Source organism: Ambystoma mexicanum, chromosome 11, assembly GCF_040938575.1.
Source record: "Ambystoma mexicanum isolate Mex_15411 chromosome 11, UKY_AmexF1_1, whole genome shotgun sequence".
NCBI lineage: Eukaryota > Metazoa > Chordata > Amphibia > Caudata > Ambystomatidae > Ambystoma > Ambystoma mexicanum.
The window spans coordinates 873,321,898-873,339,908 of NC_090934.1; the positions used below are offsets into that span (position 1 = coordinate 873,321,898).

At 44.8% G+C, this 18,011-nt stretch overlaps 1 protein-coding gene across 5 annotated transcripts in view; it reads right to left on the minus strand.

Annotated features, from left to right (window-relative positions):
- Positions 1 to 18,011, minus strand: part of ANO9 (anoctamin 9) — a 640,562-nt gene that overhangs the window by 333,815 nt on the left and 288,736 nt on the right. For all 5 annotated transcript variants that reach the window (XM_069623932.1, XM_069623931.1, XM_069623929.1 and 2 more), the window contains exon 4: positions 4,413 to 4,552. In XM_069623932.1, coding sequence (XP_069480033.1) covers positions 4,413 to 4,552 — 140 coding nt within the window. The remainder of the gene's footprint in view (positions 1 to 4,412; positions 4,553 to 18,011) is intronic.

Genomic DNA, 18,011 nt, shown 5'->3' on the forward strand with positions numbered 1-18,011 from the left:
CAACCAGAGGGGGAATGTAGAGGAGCCCCCTCACCTCAGGCATACTGGAAGAACAGAAAGAGAGCTGTGTATGATGCCAAGTAGCATACCAATAGAGCACCGAAGAAATGAGAGACGTTATGCACTCAGACAGCTGTTTCTTATGTACTCTCGTACTGAAGAGGTGGAAGGATGTCGACATACACCATTGGACATAGAAGAGCTGTAATTGCAAATTGTACGAGTAAAGTGACTTCATAAAGGGAAGACACAAAGAGGCACAGAAATGATATGCAGATACTTAAAGAACGAAGGTGCAATTGAAGTGACATTAGTAATCAAGTGTAAAAAGATAAAGCAATCATTTATGTTGTAAAGAGGAGCGAGATGAAGCTCAACAAATGTATATATGCAGAAACGCATGGTAGATAAGATATAGAGAAGGTTGCTGCAATAGAAACTATAACGTAAAAAGACCAGCCATGATGTAAAGAGGTACGTCGGATCATGTTGAAACTACCTCAGAGACAAACGAGGCTGCAGGACTGCCGTGAGTTCTGTGTCCCTACTGGCAGACTCTTTGTTTGGCAGTCCGGAAAGGGTGCTGGTACGTTGCTACCATCACCATTATTTCTGGACCGCCAAACTTATAATGAGGCCCAATGTGTTGTATTGCACAGAAATACAGCATGCGGTAAAGACCTCGAGTTGAAATACCTTGTATACTCAAATGTGTTCCTCCATCCCAACAGCACAGCAAAACATATTAAAATGCCCTTTGAGGTTTTTCTTAAGAAAGCTTTTTTCTTGTAGAAAAAGGAAGCACACATGATGCCTTACACTGTGAGAAAGAAAATGTTTGCATGGAGTCACCCAAGGGGTGCTAAAAAGAAGTCGTATGATCTGCAACTGTACTCAATAAATTTCCATCATTATAACGAGGGTGGAAATGGATAAATAGATCATGAAAATAAAGCATGCAGATTTTGTGGAAACATGTTACTTTGTCTTATCTATGGAAAATAATGTTAGCTTTTTCGATATCTTCACTTGTGCAAACACCTGGTCCAAGTCTTTAGAAGCCATTCTCGTCTGCTAATGTGTTTAGGCCTCTTTCACCAAACAGTTAACTGTCATTTCTATGCCTTGTTTGGCCACTATAAGCACTATAATGTGTTTGAGTAGTTTTGCTCCAAAATCTTGGCTTACGTTTGCTGGGAGTAACAAAAGGGGAGTGAGTACACGTTCCCTTGTTGTTTTCTGAGAGCCACAAGTCCACAGAAATGTGAGGGTCTGTGCGATGTTGAATCCAGGCACCTGCCGGAGGTAGCTTGGGTTCACAGACAGCAGTGATGCAAAAAGCGTGGGGTCAGGGGAGGCAAGGCAGACCTTTAGTACTGGTGCTTCAGGTTTTCCATTCTCCTGGAGTTCAATGGGGCTCCATGGGAATGGGAAATAACTGTTCCGCACCTAGGATATCCTGGTAGCACTGGGATGTCAGGCGGCGGAAACAGTGTTACGGGGTCGGTGGTAGCCTACCAGCAGGTTTTACTGCTGACTTCATAATGAGGCCCATTGTCTGTAGGCCGTAATTTGGCAAGCAATACAAACAGGCAGTATTTGAAATAGTATGGTTTTTATGATAGTTCGTCTCTAGAGTTTCATGAAATTCACCACATAATCTGAGTTTCATGATTTATTCTTGGTGGGCATTGTGGCTATTATATACAATACACACTTTCTCATGGACACTTTTCAAAAGCTATTGTTACCTTTCAATCACTCCCGGAGAGTGATTCTACAGGGGTTTCCAGTGATGACGCACATAGGAATTAAATCATGACACCCTAATAAATCAGCTCTATGATACCCATGGCATCACGGACCTGGCTCTGGACTGGTTCAGCTCCTTCCTCTCGGACTGACCTTCCCTGCGCCCTTTTCTCTCCCCCATCAGACTCTCCACATGCAGCGTCCTCAGGGCTCTATCCTCTCGCTGTGGATCTTCAACATCTACCTTGCCCCTCTGGCCCACTTGATCTCTGCTTACTCTCCTCACTTCCACTGCTATGCAGACGACATGCAGCTCTCCTTTAAGCTTCTCTCTTCTTCACCCTCTTCTTCCTCTCTCATTCCCGACTGCCTGACTGCTATTCAGGCATTGTGTGCTGCTAATAATCTCTGCCTTAATGTCAGTAAGAATGAGATCCTTCTCATTGGGACACCAACTCCCTCCTTCCCTCCTACTCTCTGGCTGGCCTCCATGAGCCCACTCACCTCACCCTCTTGTGAGGCAAAAAACCTTGCTGTCATCTTCTACTCCTCTCTCTCCTACTATCCTCACATCGCGGACCTTGCCAAGAAGGCCCTCTTTCAGCTGCACCTCCTAAGAGGAATTTTCCCTTTCCTCAACTTCTCCCAGAAAATCATTGTCTGCAGAGCTCTGGTCCTCTCTAGGCTGGACTACTGCAACAGCCTCTTCCCCAGTCTGCCTAAATCCTCCCTTTGCCCCATCAACTAATGCAGAATAGGACCACAAGATTTATCCTTGGTTTAAGACCAGGGACCACATCTCCAGCACTAAAATCTCTCCACTGGCTCTTGGTTGTTGCAAGGATCAGGTTCAACACCCTCTACACCATCCACAAGGCCTTCTGCCGCCTGGGACCCGCTACCTCCAACTCTCTCTCCCTAAATAGCTCCCTGCTAGAGCCCTTCGGCCTTCTAGCTCCAGCTCTCTGTAGATCAGATGTTTTTCCAAGCATAGAGGGGGGGTGGGGTAGATCTTTCTCTTCCACAGGAGCCCCCCTCTGGAATGCTCTCTCTGTCCCTCTCAGGCTTGAGCCGGATCTCTTTAAGCTCCAGAAGCTTCTCAAGACCCTCCATTGCTCTTTTTTCTTCCCACTCCCCTCCCCTGCTAATCTCCACCTCTCCCGCATTTTGTCTGGCTGCCTGGTTCCTTCTGAGTCATACAGGGAACCAGGCCCTCCTCGCACACTCTATCCCAGCACTTCGTTCTCCTCTGACCCCCCCAAACCTGCACTTGCCCTACCGGACTGTCTCCCCCTATACTAGGCTGGTGGGGCCTACAACCCTACTGAGCCTGATCCCTCCCTATCCTGGCACTTAGCATGCAGACCCTCATTCCCTGCACTCCCTGCTTTCCCCTTGCCCTTGTCCACCTGGCCTTCCCTTAGCACTCGCCTAGCCTAGGGGCCCTCTTCGCCCCCTCCCTGGCCCCCACAGCACTTGCGTGCTCTCCACTCTTCCCTTCCCATTTTAGCATTAACGCATTCCGCTCTGACCGGCTTCACCCCCACTCCCCTGCACTTCTTTTACTGCACTTGCATGATGCGAATGACACAAGACCTAGTAGGACCGTTTTTGTTCATCTTCATCCCTGTTCCCCACCCCTCTTGTCTTGTCTTGTGGCACCTAGAAACACATTGTGCTGTATGGGCGCTTTATAAATACCAAATAAATATATAAAGTCTCAGAATGATAACATGCACACATTTTAAGGGGGCACCAGTGTTGGTGGGCCACTTTCATTAGTGTTGCTGGGTATATCATTTTAGGGACACTTAAGAGTGTTTATGTGCACATGATCTTTTCAGGGTTCCCACTGGTGAGGGCAGGAATGTGGTAGGGCTTCTAGTAATAATCCATATATGGTGCTTTGTGGCCTTCCAATGGTGATGGACACACCAGTGTTGGAGCTCCTAAAGATAATGGTCACACAGTCCGATGTGGGGAATCCCACGGTGATAAGACACATGGTCCTTTGGGGGCTCCAAGCCACTTTGCAGTGTGGGGGTCACTGCCCATGATCTTGTGAGTATTTTTATGGTGCTAGAGAATTAGCCTTTGGAGAATTCCCTTTGCAGATGGACACCTTGCATTTGGAGTGATGTGCACATGGCATTTCCAGCTCATTTAGCATTGACCAAACACAGGGCCGCATTATAAGTTGGCTGGTCCGGAAATAAAGTGCTGGTAATAACGTGTACCGCCACTTTTCCAGACTGGCCAACCATAAGTTGGTGGTAGGGTGGAGGATTTAACTCTAGCTCTGAGCTGGAGGTAAATCCACCACCCTACCAGCAAAAAACTTGATATTACCGTCCCGGTTATACCAGTGCCGGCAATACTGGCATATTCCTCCCATGGAGTCCTATCGGACTTCATGTAATGGGGATTTACTAACTTTTCCGCCACTTGGAATCTGCCGGTAATTCCGACAGACCAAGTGGCGAAAACGGTATTACAGTTTGCTGGTAATACCGGCGGGATACCGGGAAACTTATGAGGGCCACAGACTTCTGAGTTTCTTAATGCTGGCTCAAGCGTTTCCTATTCATGACTAACTAGCGATTGTCGTGTGACATTAGGACCCTCGAACTTGGGATACTGGATTGTTTGTGTATTCCTACCTGGTGGTGATGCGAACAATGTCTTCTGGGTTCACATTCAGGGCATCTTTGTCTGGATTCCTCAAGAGCCGGATGTACTTCTGAAAGATATCCGGTGGTGCACGGATGCCATAAAACGTTTTAGTCTTTTCTTCAATTTTCTGGCGTTGAAAGAAAAAGGTAAATGTAAAAATGCAAACAATAAAAGTGAACAAATGAGGTACACCCTTGTGTACTCCGTAGCACACAGAACCAATCATGCCAAAAGGAAAACTTTATAGAATGACCAAGTAGCCATGGCTGCTTCCGGTCGGTCAAACACGGCAAGGAGGCGAAAAGACTGGGGAGTGATATATCATCAGCTATAGAATGTAATCCTAAAGTCATCACGGCTACATGCCCCAAACTCTTCTACACACGGGGAAAAGATTGGGGAGTGATATATCATCAGCTATAGAATGTAATCCTAAAGTCATCACAGCTACATGCCCCAAACTCTTCCACACACGGGGAAAAGACTGGGGAGTGATATATCATCAGCTATAGAATGTAATCCTAAAGTCATCACGGCTACATGCCCCAAACTCCTCCACACACATGGGTGTTTTATGAGGTCAGGGAATAGCTCACACACGGGTTATCTTTGCTGGAAGAAGGGTCCACAATGGCATCTATTGTTTACTAAAGTGCTTTCCGAGTGTGGTTGACCGGTAAAAAGGTGGCGGTCACGGAATTACCACCACTTTTCCCACGCCGTCACACTCCGAGTTTGGCCTTGGAGTGGAGGAATTACCTCCGTCAAAAGTGGCTGTAACAGTAATCCCATCTGGTGGTAGTTCGGTGGTAATTCTGTCAAACTACCCACAAACTCGGAATGAGGGGTTCTTTCCATTGTTCCTTCTGAGCTGTAAAAGCATATGAAATGGGCTGGAATTTGGAATTATGCCAGGTCTCAGTAACCAGCACATTTTTCCTCATTAGAAGGTGCGCTCCCAAACGCACGCATAGTTACCAAAGACTCCAGATATCACACATTGTTCCATATTGGATGTAACTATACAAGTATATCACACAGTGGTAGTCTGTTACTTATAGTTTTGGTGTTCTTCCCAACCAAAATTCGGATAGCAAGAACCACAGTGCAAAGATCCGAATGGCATCACTTCACCAAATTCCTAGCTTTGGTGGCAGAGACATTTCATGCCTCTCACCATGACCCCAATGAGGATCGGTGTAACTTCCTTAAGGCTGGTGCATGAGTGAGTGATGACAGGCACATCCACCCAACTAATACATTGCCAAAAAACAGGGTAGGGCTCCTCCCGATTCCCACCACCTGTTGGGCGGGTGCACAGGGATGTAGGGGTACCCGATGGCCAAATCTGCTCATTAACAGCAGTGGAACAATTTGCCGTTATTTTTGTGTGCAGCCCAATCCACCTTGCAAATGCGTTCTCAGCCTTAGGAAAGCACAGGGAGGCCCCACAAATGGAATTCTATCTACAGGCTGAAGTGAGGTGGTTGATCTACCAGCAGCAGGCATAGTTGGTCACTAGTGGAAAGCAAGGTCAAAGGTAGGAAGTGCCCAGCATTTGGGTGGTCAAAGTGGGGCTCGGCCACCAACTGAGGGGCACAAAAGAAAAAACGGTTGGAGCTTAGGGTAAGGATTTATCCCACAAGAATACAAAGGGCCTCATTACACGGATGGCGGAGAACCATGGCGCTATTAGCGCCATGGTTCATGCCGGTAAAATACCGGCACCGCCTTGGCGGAAAGGGGAATTACCGCCCCATTCCAAGGTTGGCAGAGTGGTAATTCCCCCTTCCACCATTGCCCTTCCCCATTCCCATTTTTGGCCCATAGGGCTCAATGAGAATGGGGAAGGCGCTAATTACGGTACCGCAAATTGCGGTACTGTAATTAGCTCCCTGGGTCCCTTTGCGGGTTGGCGTTAAATCCCCCAACCCGCAAAGGGACCTCGTAGTAAGGCGGTAAGGATTTACCGGTACCGGTATTTTACCGGTAAATCCTTACCGCCATCCGTGTAATGAGGCCCATAGTCATTAAAGGAGTGAATAAGAGACATGATGGCCTAGCGAAAGGGAAAGAACATGGGCACAGACCCACAAAACAGAAGGGAACGATCAGCGCCGGATTATCCATTAGGCCAAGTAAGCACCGGCCTATGGGCCCCACTCCTTTTAGGGGCCCCGCACCGGCCAGTGCTTAATTGGATTTTATATTTAATTTGGATTTAAATTGGATTTTGCATAGCCTGCACTGCATTAGCATTTTTTTTGTATGACGGAAGTGTGGGCCCTCCCAACCGAATTCGCATTTTCAGTTTCACTTTCTATGTATATATTTATTTAATTGTTTTTTTATAACATGCGTAATACTATACCCGAGGGCGGTTTCTAAGCGCGGATCGGGATTCAAACCTCTGTTGCTCTGCGTGGACTTGCTTCCTAGGCGCATTGCCCTTGTGCGATCCTTGCATGCCCGTGCATGCCAGCCAGGGACGAAGAGCAGACTCAGTGAGTCTAAGACACACTCTGGCTGGTGTGCACGGGTATGCATGCAGGAGCACCTCCATCAGCAAGTCAAGTCATCAGAGGCCCACAGAGGACGAGCAAAAGTGAGGCAGATGAGACAACACAGCAGAGACAGTGTATACCTAGAAGGTAAAACAATAATTGAAGGACATCTGCTTAGTGATTTAGGAACAAGAGGGAAATAAAGCGGTTGTACCCTCCAGCTAAAACCTGTAGGTGTCCACAGGACTTTGTAGTCTTGGTGCCTCCCACGGGCTGCAAAAGTCAGTGCTGTGGTCTTGGCGCCCACATGGGGAACATGTCCATGGCCTCCGCCCCACAGGGTGCCAGCATCAGTGATGTGGTCCTAGTGTACCCTAAAATGGTGATATGATATGATATTTATTTATATCGTGCCCATAGACATGTGTTTCAGGGCACGACGAGGCAAGGGAGGTGTACAAGGGATCAGGGGAGGAGTGGAAAGTGCTGAACACATGAAAGAAAAACAGGTAGTGCGGTCAGCCGGTGAAAAGTGCAGGAATTAAGTGCAGTGGTGGGTGTCAATAAGTGCACGTATGGGGACTGTAGGGTTGCAGATACAGACCCAAGTTCAAGGGTTGCCGGAGGCAGTGTGGGTATGCAGCTGGCTGTGTGGGCAGGGATCTGGGCCCGAAATCAGGGGGTAGCAGATGCCCAGTGCAGAGACAACTGAGATTAGTAGGGGAGAGGAAGAGAGAAAGCAGAAGCAAAGAAGAAGAAGGTCTTGAGGTGCTTCCAGAACTGAAGCTGGTAGTCATCGGTTGCTAGAATGGACAGAAAGGAACAGGTCATTCAGGAAACTAAGAAGATGCCATAAAGGGAGACCACAGCGCAATTTGTGGCACATCTCATGATGAGCACCAAGGAAAAGATCTGGTCAGGTAAACTTGGAGAGATTTTTAAGTTGCTGTGCTATGATCAAAAGCGGGCTATGAGGAGGAGGAGAGGGAAGTGGCCTAGAGAACCAAGGGTGTCAGTGGATATCACATTTTATCATTTTTGCTAGGGTCAATTAAAATTCCAGGAGTTAGGTGTCACATTGATAAACTAACATTATATGATTAGGCAGGTGCCCTTCAACTTCACGGCTCGATGGGTAAAATGGTTACGCAGTACAAAGAACTTTGGTCGCAAATGACAGAGTATAAAGCCATACAGTAGGAGAAACTCAACACGAACCTCTGGTTTAAGTGGATGCCACTGGGCGGCAGTGGTGTTGAAAATGGAGGCATGCCTCGCTTTTCAGATCTATCCTTTCAAGGTTGACTCACCCATGAAAGGGTAGGTGGCCAGGACTGAAGGGCAGTCTCCAAAGCGGATGGTGTGCATGCCATTGTTTTACTGAAGTAGATAGACTACTCTTTGGTAATTTACATGGAGATAATTACTTTGTGGGGAAGTAATTTTATATATATATGATTTTTAAGGCTTGGAGGTATAAGGGTGGTGGGAGGGTGAGAGTGGGGGTCTTGTGGGGGTTTAAGGTGGATAACGGAAGAGAACATCCATTTAAAAAAAAAAACAAGTAATTCTGTTGGAGAGTAATTTTCTTCAATAAGACAACGTAGAACCGTGTATTGGGTCTACAATAGAGGATCATGTACACACCTGGTCTGCAGGTTCAGACAAAAGTGTTCTAAGTGTGCAACCTAGTAATGCAGTTTTATGGGCAATTGCAGATATCATGGGGCAAGCAGAGAGAGAGGAAGGCAGTCAGGAGCATATGGAGGAAGAGGGGTTTGCACTTTGTGCATCTAATACATTTACTTATGGTATGTCAAGCGGTGTCCAGTCAAAGTTTCGAAACAATAGTTCGAATCAAAAGTGCCGAAAAGAAAAGTTTCAATTTTTTTTTTTCTGTATTCAAGTTTATTTTTTTATTTTGTATTGTAAAAGGTGTTTAAAAAAAAAACACAGTGGTTGGGGGGGGTTGGGAAAGTCCTCCCAAAAAAAAAAAATATCAAAACTTTTTTTTCCGGCACTTTTGTATCAGAACTATTGGCATTCGAAACTATGGCTGTGGAAACTATAACTATAAACCATGTCAAACCCCTTGTCTGGGCGAACCCACCTAGCTTTCAGAAATACTGATTTATTTCAGACTGCTGCTAAAACCACAAAGGTGATGGGTGGAAGGTTTTGAATGAATCTGAACTACTGGCATTGCTCTAGGCAACCTTCTACACCACTGTTTTTTAGCCCATCTGCGCCATTGCAAAAGGGGTCCAGCCGTATGCAAATCAGTCAGGTAGTGCCACCAATAGTAGCAGCCCAGCCGGAACTGCTACGCCAGGTACCCTCTGCACGGAAACACAAGCATTCCCAGACATGTTTCGGCCTTGTAGGGCCTCCTCAGTGAGGTGAAGCTTGGTTCCCAATAGCGCAGCGAGCAAGGGACCCACGTCTGGGCATACCGTCTCTCACCTCACATAGTGAGACAGACTATAACCACAGACTGAAACATGTCTGGGGATGCTTATGGTCTCGTGCAGAAGGGATGCGGCCAAGCAGTTCGGGCTGGACTGCCCCTTTTGGAGTGGGACCAAGCCTGATTTGCATATGGTCTTTCCCCTTTTGTAATGGCTTGGCAGGTGAAGAACAATGGTCTGGAGGCTTACCCAGAGCAATGCCAGAGGTTAAGATTCATTCTAAACCTTCCAGCTATCACCTCTTTTGTTTTGCTTAAACTGCTGCTAAAGACTTAAATAGAACATCTTTGCAACCTCTGATATTTTTTAATCCCTCAAATGCAAATTTGCCAGTAAGCAATTATACCAATTTCAATCATAGGCATCAATCTCAGAGATGTGTTTATTTATATTGTGCATAAAGACAGGCCCATGGGCATGGTAGCGCACATATAACAGACACACACAAAACAGCAAACTTAACAATTTTTGGGTTTAGAGGGGAGCCAGGCATTTCAGAAGAATAAGAGTTTATGATTGATTAGAGAGCCGCATTATATCACACTGTAGACTGTGCAAGGAAGGCATGGTACCAACGGTAAGACAGACACAAGTGATCACAGTTCAAGAGTGTTTATTGAACTTCAAAAAGGGTTTGAAAAATTCCTATCTAATCCTAAATCTAAAGATGGGAGCAAGCTACGACCATCAAATAAAAATTGTACCGTCCTAGTGGTGTCTTGTCAAAATAAAAAGGGCCTATACTATGCCAATCCTTACTTCTAAATAAAAATAGTGTGGGAAACAATGTTATGCAAAAGAAAAGTGTTCAAGAAATGATATGTCAGGATATTCAGGCCATTGGCCTCCCTTCCCCACATTTAATGCACGGGACAAGGCGGCCCACTCGAGCTTAGCAGAGTCTCTGGCTTCTCTGGCACAAGGGTGCAGTTAAAAAATTAGCATCAGGGCCTTCTGTGCCCAAGTCTCTCTGCCTTTCAAAGTCTCTTCTTTCAGAGGGCCTGATGCCACAAACAAACAATAAGTTCATTTCCTCTGAGAATTTTACATGTACTCAATTTCTCAGGTGATTCACTATTCACCCTGGATCCCCCTCAGCCGGGCTCGGATCGGTTTCAACACAATGTTCCATCAGTCTCCCTCTGCCGGGTTCGGACCAATTTTTATTTACTTTAACACAACTTTCTTTACTCTATTAACATCGAAGACTTTCGATTGTGCACTGCATTTTTCTTGACCCATTGCAGGACCACTTCGATTCACAATCCTCTGTCACTCTTTCGCTTTTGCCACCTCTCAGTTGGATACCTTACAGAGACTTTCGAATAAGCATGCACGCGGTGCTGGACCACTCTAAGGTATCGTATCTTGGTTTCAAAGTTCAATCATTCATCTGATGTCCAGTTTTACTTGCATTGGTTATCACAAGCACTTCATACACTGTTCACTTCAGCGTACACCATACAATGTTGCTGCTTGCAACCTTGGCTTCAACACAGACCTGTCTGGTATCAGCCTCTCTAACTCACTGGCTGTGTTGATTTCACTGGTGCTGCTTTGTTGTAGGAGCCAAGAACAGTACCATGGCAGCAGGCAATTCTCCCCACCTGGATTATTGACGCCGGAGAGCCCCGGGTACCTCCAACAGACCATGAAAGATTCCTCAGCCTGATTTCCTGGTTTTACGCTTTCTATTCTTGAGGTTTCACAAAAGTAATGGTTCCTCGTCATAAAGTTCAAGGGGACTTCCCTCCTTGCGATCCCCTTCTGGTTTGCCGTCTTTTACCTCGTGTTAAACTGCCATCTTGGAACTGCTTTTTCCTTGTGTGCTTCGCCTCACCCAGAGTGTGCTCTCGTGCTCCACCTTTTATCCATGTGGGGAAATGTAATGGAAGTCAGGTGTGTGTGTGTGATGGTCAGGAATTGACTAACCCTGACAAACTATGGTATTGGGACATGCCAGGTTAACGGCTCAGGTATTAGTCCATTTTCTCTCATAGCGAGCTGTCTGTGAGAAAGTGTTCATGTTGTGAAGGGGGGGTTATGTTCCTAAGTATCCTACCTGGATTGGATAAAGGTGTTACAGGGAAGGGGATACTGCATCTCATCATCCATTGTCCCACTCCCACTCCCCGAAGACCCCTCACCTCGGTGATCCTCCCGCACTGGTCCACCCCTAAGAACTGGATCCAAAAGTGATGGCCGTTCCTGGCCACCTGGATGACAGATCCCCAGGGACTAGCGGGTGAAACACCTTCAGGCTTCTCATAACTGTCTAATAAAGTTTTCAACTGGAAGTAGGAACCATTTTCCCTGTTCAAATAGGTTTCTGCCTAAAGCATCTTTGAATGACATGGAATATGGCGACTGACTAAATCATCTAACAACCAGTCTGACGTTTGGATGATTATATTATTACAACTACGGAAGTTGCTTCTAGTGGTGCTTTTCTGAAGGTTGGTTCAACTTAAGTGGGGGAATAGTTTAATTGTTATTGGAGAGGTGATCATATCATACCATTGAAGAGGAATTGTTGACCCCTGTATGAGCAGTAGAGGTATGAGCGAGATGAGAGGCGATGTTACTCACCTGAACCTAACTAATTTCCATCAATGGGTAACTATAGCCTGCAATTTATAGTAATAAGGATGTTTTGTAAGATGGTATCTATGCTCCAAATGACCCTTCTCTGTCTTCTCTGTGTGATGGGTTTAGGGTTTAGATGAACTAGTTGCTAGCAGTATTCGTAGAGATTCCAGTCTTACTGAACCTCTTAAAAGTAACATGTGTATGTGCAAATTGTTACCAGGCATCTTACTGGCATGAAGACCAAAGTGGAACAGCCTCACAGCTCCAGTTAAATAACCAGATTGGCTATTAACCATGTTCCATGATTTTGGTTCCTGACTTCTCTTTTCCTTAATGGTCTGTTCATGCACCTGCAAGGAGCTCAAAGAGAGGTCAATATCAAGGAGGCTCGACAACAAGGGCCATTTCTCTCACAATAAACAGAGTGTGCAAAGGTCATCATAGATAATGATGCTATCAAAGTAAAGGATGTCAATTTAGGACTGAAATATGTCTTTACCGTTCTTAATGTTTATAAGAACTGACAGGGCAGATGGTTCACTCTCACTCTACACATTTTTTCAATTCCTTTGAAAGTGAGACTGTGAGCGCCAAAGGGCAAACAGATGCCAAACTAAGGTCAGTCTGCCTGACGATACATCATCTGTGCAATTGGGGTCTTATACCTCTCCATTTACCTAATGTTGCCAAACTACTAAAAGCTCACGGCAAACCTAGGCTCCATGTATGTTTCATATTGGTGGGACTGTGACTCCTTTAACTCTGACAATCCATCTAAGGACATCAACCTATTTCCAAGAACAAGCCATTATCCACCCCAGCCTCTGCTATCCTTACACACGCATAACACCAACTACCCACAAAGCCCCCTCACTAAATCACACCTTTTCCTTTTTTTCATATTCATTGCTCCATCCAGTATGCTACCAAACCCACACCTTCCATCTTTTTGCCAGATTCATTCTTTCCTCCACATTGTTTCTGTTTTTATTTTATTTTTCATCTAGTGTATTAGTCTAACCCTCTCCCTAGGCCACACCCATTCCCGTATCACCCAACAGCTCCTGGGGATCTCGCCTAGACCGAAGACGCAGAACAGGTATGCAGTCAAAGTGAGACGTGGTTGTTAACAAAGTGCTCGCTTTTAAAAGGCGGAGTACCAATGTTGTAATGATGCAGTGATTTCCCCTCTGTATCTCATTATTTGGAGGCAACGATGCTATCAGTATAAAATACCTTGCTCCATCTTTCCATCTTCCCTGCGGTAGAAAGTGGTATTGGTATATTTCCAGGAAGGTAGGATAAGATATGAGTAACTGACTGCTATTGGTAATACCATATCCACTTTTGGGTCCAGATACTCTGTCCGCCTCTTAAGTGCCAAGGACGAGTATGCTCGTCCTTTTTGCATAATAGCCTGGCACTTAAGGCATTTAAAAGCATTGTAAAGAAGGCATTAACCGCATATGATAGGGAACGAGCCATGGTTGACCTTGCTACTAAGGTGAACAGTGGCTTGTTTCTCGATTACTTGCTGGAGCGGAGGGGCACCCCAAGTATATGTGTGCCCATCCACATAGTTATACTGTGAGACGGTATATGCAAATTAAATTCAATTTGTCCATTCTCTTGAAATTGAGTGCGCTAGAATTTGGGGTTAAATAAATAGGAAACGAAAAGAGGCATTAGTAATTCCTCCATTATAAAAACCCTCTTTAGACATCTCGATTTTAGTGAACAACTGCCCCGTATCGCTGCTTCCCTTCCTTACGAAGGTCTTGTAAGCTTTAGTCACTCCTCAATTGAGAGATTATCTGGAAGAACAAAAGATCCTAGACAGTTGCCAGATGGGATTCCGGCCTATGAGGGGCACAGAATTGGTTCTTGTATCAGTGCTCGACGATCTTACCATGATCATAGACGAGAGTGGTAAGGCAGGCCTTATTTTATTAGGCCTGTCGGCAACCTTCGATGCTATTGATCATGGGATTATGGTATCCAGAATGAAGGAAGCGGGGTTCTCTGGGGCTGTCTTAGACTGATTTCAGGAGTTTCTGGTTTGTCGTTTTCAAATAGTTTAACTTTCACCCAACCGTTCGTCCTCAGTGGCGGTTACTTGCGGGATACCAGCGGGGTCAGCACTGTCTCCTTTTTAACCTTTATATACGTCCTCTATTGGCTCTCATCCACCTATTTGGCTTTAGGGTGTTCTATGCGGATGACACGCACATTTTTTTCAGGCTGCAGCCGTACCAGCCAGAAATTGTGGAAATTCTTAGAAATTGTTTGGAAGCTATCCGGGGATGGATGGAGGTAAACTGGCTTAAATTAAACGGTGGGAAAACCGATATGAGTGACTGGACCTCAGCGTTCTGGACAGATTTATTGGGTCCACTCCCTGAGCCAGTAAAAATGGTGTGAAACTTAGGCATCAAAATATCGCAGTCCTTGTCTCTTGAGGCCCAAGTGAATGCAGTATGTGGCCAGCGTTTCGCCAAACTCAAGCAATTAAAGAAAGTTCTTCCCCTTGTACCGGAGAAGTTTCATGCTCAGATTATGACAGCAGGTATCAACAGTAGAATTGATTATTGCAATCCGATCTATTTGGCTCAGCCATCTTATCTCCTCTATCGCTTGCAAGTGCTGCAAAGCGCAGCAGTGCACCTGGTGAAACAAGTCCCATTCGGAAAAGGAGTAACCAGGGCGCGGCAATCATTACACTGGTTGCCTATTGAAGCAAGGGTAAAGTTCAAGTTATTGTGCATGAGTCATCATGCCCGAAATGGCAAAAGACGCCTAGTCATTCAAGAGAAACCTCATAGTTATAATCCGAGTCGAACTTTAAGATCCACAAATACCTCTCTTGTATTTGTGCCTAGGTACAAAAGAGAACAGCTCGGTGGAAGATCCTTTTGTGTGGCTGGGCCCAGGCTATGGAATTCTCTGCCCATACATTTAAAAAATAATGAGCACCTTCCTGAATGATGCAAAGTCATCAAGACCTTTCTTTTTACATAGGGGCTTCCCTTCCTTCTGGTATCTCTGTTCTTCTCGTTCCCTCGGTGTAAGCGCCATTATGCCTTTGGCGAAAGTGTGCACTAGAAGAAAACAAATAGATTGATTGATTGATAGAAGGTGCAAACCTGGCAAGGAGAGACAGTGTAGATTATGTGGGGCGACTATGATTGCGACTATTAAGCACCTCCTGGGTAAGTGTATCAGCTTGCACCTGCTTCGCCATCGCTTTCTGGCACAATACAAGAACGATGCTGACGGACTTCCTTCTCATGCGGTGTGGGAGCTGTTTATGTATATTGCAATTCGATCTATTAGGTTGTGAAATTATGTGATTATGTTCTGGGGCTATTAAGTGACTTTGTTGTTTAAGGTTGTCTTTCAGAATGACATTGTAGATGTTGCTATTTATTTAATACTATGCATATTGGATTGTATGAAGTGGTATGGTCGTTTTCTTTTTTTGTTTAATTGTGTACAAAGTTCTTATGTTTTAAATAAACAAGAAAATACCATATTAAGAGACCTAAAGATTTAAAATGGTGCCCCTATGCTTTAACTAAGCAATGATTGGTGTCATGGATTTAACTAGTGATAAATTGTTGCTGCATATTTATTTATTTGCATATTGTTGTTCATTGGCAGGCTTGTGATATGCCACATGCAAAACAAAGTCACCTCAGAGTGCCAAAAAGAAGAGCAGGGGGTTCAGATGGGGAAAGGGGGCTCAGGAGGGAGGAAGCGGGCAGGGGAGAAAGTAGAGTTCGCTTCTGCAGCAGTCCCTTATTTCTTTCCAGTTACCCAGGGATCTATATTCCAGGTCATTGAGTGGGATTTGATGATCAGGTACAGAAGAGCAACGTAGATTTCAGTGCTTTCCTAAATCTAAAGTGGTAAACTTCAAGTCTTCAATCTGTCTTGAAGAGAGAGCTTATTCCAAAGGTTCAGCCCCTTGAGTGCATCATTTAGCCTCCATAGCTGTTCTTCTGATGTGTGGCCTGGCTCTGCAAATAGCAGATGCAAAGCAAAGCTTCTTTTTGGAGCATAGTGTGACACACCCTTTAAGGGATGTAATTAGGGCCCACAACTCCATGGATGATGCAAAGACTCTTGAAACACACTCATTGCTGGTTGGGGATCCAATGTAAAGGGTTCGGGCCCCGAGTTCTGTGATCTTGTTTGCTCATGTCCAGGGCCAACAGGCGACACTTTTCTTTTATCAGTGATGCAACTTCAGAAGGTTTTTCTTTGGTTACCCAGAATAAATGCTATTAGAATAATCAATTTTAGATTGCAATAATGAATGGATGACTTCTATCCTATGTTGAAAATCAAGTAAAAGTAGGATTTTGGATGAAGTCTAATTGATAATGACATTTGCTAGTAACCGTGCCGATTTGATGAACAAAGGAAAGGTTAGGAGCAAAGACCATTACTTATTTCACCGGGTGGATGTGGATTACAGAAATTAGCTGGAGGAAACGGTATTTGTATGACATTAGTAAAACTGCATAATTAGATTTCTATTTTTTGCCATTCAGGCAACCATTTCTGCCAATCATTGATGCACTGATGGCATCAAGGCTTAGAAACCTTCGTGTTGGCCTCTCCCAGGCGGGTTATTAGTTGGGATCCGTCTGCCTAGAGCTGAAGAGGCACTGAGAGGCACAGTGATGTTTTCAATCAAGAGCTCCAGGGGTCTAAGATAAGCACTGGAATGCAAGTAGACAGCGAAGAGACCTGGCTAACAGCAAGCAGTTTGCGATAGTGATTGTAAAGAAACTTGCTGAGTTTCTCTCTGGCTGAATGAGTTAGTAACAAGGAAAATAATCGATCCATTTTAATGTGATTTCCTAGATTCCTCTGCGCTGCTAGATGCCAGTTGGGAATATTAAGCGGACTACAGTATTGTTTACCGTAGATAGTTTTAACTCGATCAGAGTAATTGGATGGTTGGTTTCTAATGGTTAAAGGATTTCTTTCCTGATGTCCACCGGGGTAGATTCAGTTCTACTTGCCGGCCTGGCTTCTAATTGTTGATCACTTAGGACATGGTTGGATTTGATGAAATTCTGACCGTGGGTTACAATTCTTCAAATTAAATTTGCATGGCAGGGTCAGTTGGCAACTAGAGAAGAGCTTGTTTGATAAGTATTGTCATGAGTTGCTTCTTTTTAAGAAGTGGAATGACTGGCAAACTGTGAGGTTGTGAATCACTTCGAACACCAATAATCAAGTGCACAATTTTCTAAGATTATTGCAGGGTACACTAAAGTTTTCTGCCGTTTCTCTTGAGTTCAGTTAATTGGCCATCAAACCATATATTTGTGATCTTCCTATTTGCCTTAGTTTGAGTAATGACATCCAAGCTCCAGAAAGTGGATGTTAGTAATGACATCAAAGCTCTCAGAAAGTGGATGTTTTCTGGTTCAGATGCTGATGATTTCCACAAAGTGGTGTCCCATAAACCCCAAAATAATGAGTAAATGATTCCTGACCTGATAGAGAGGTTGTTCCACAGGTAGGAGCCTTCCACGTCGCGGGAGGATAGCTCAGGGGCAATGCCCTCGCCTTGGAAGCAAGACAACGCAGAGCAACACAGGTTCGAACCCCGGGTCCGCGCTCCTATTATTTTACTCCTATTCTATTCTCACCTAAGATTCTGCGTAACTGGTTGTAACAGCGCCTTGATGCCTCTGGGGTTTAGCATGCTTTTTAAATGAAAAAATAAATAATAAATAAATAATGTTTGAGGACTTTCATTTTCTTTAAATAGAGGATTTCCACTTTTGGAGGACTTTCACTTCGTTACAATCGAAGAATCCAAGGAACAAAATACTGTGAACAAATATTCGTATGTAAATTAGCCAATAAGTCCTTCAAGGAGATCGACATTTTTGGTTGAATTAATAAACACATTTGGCAAACCAAATAAGAGGTTTTTTATTTTGGTCAAATATGCCAAACGCCTAATACTTACACTACTTTTGACTTTTGTGTTGGCGCAGAA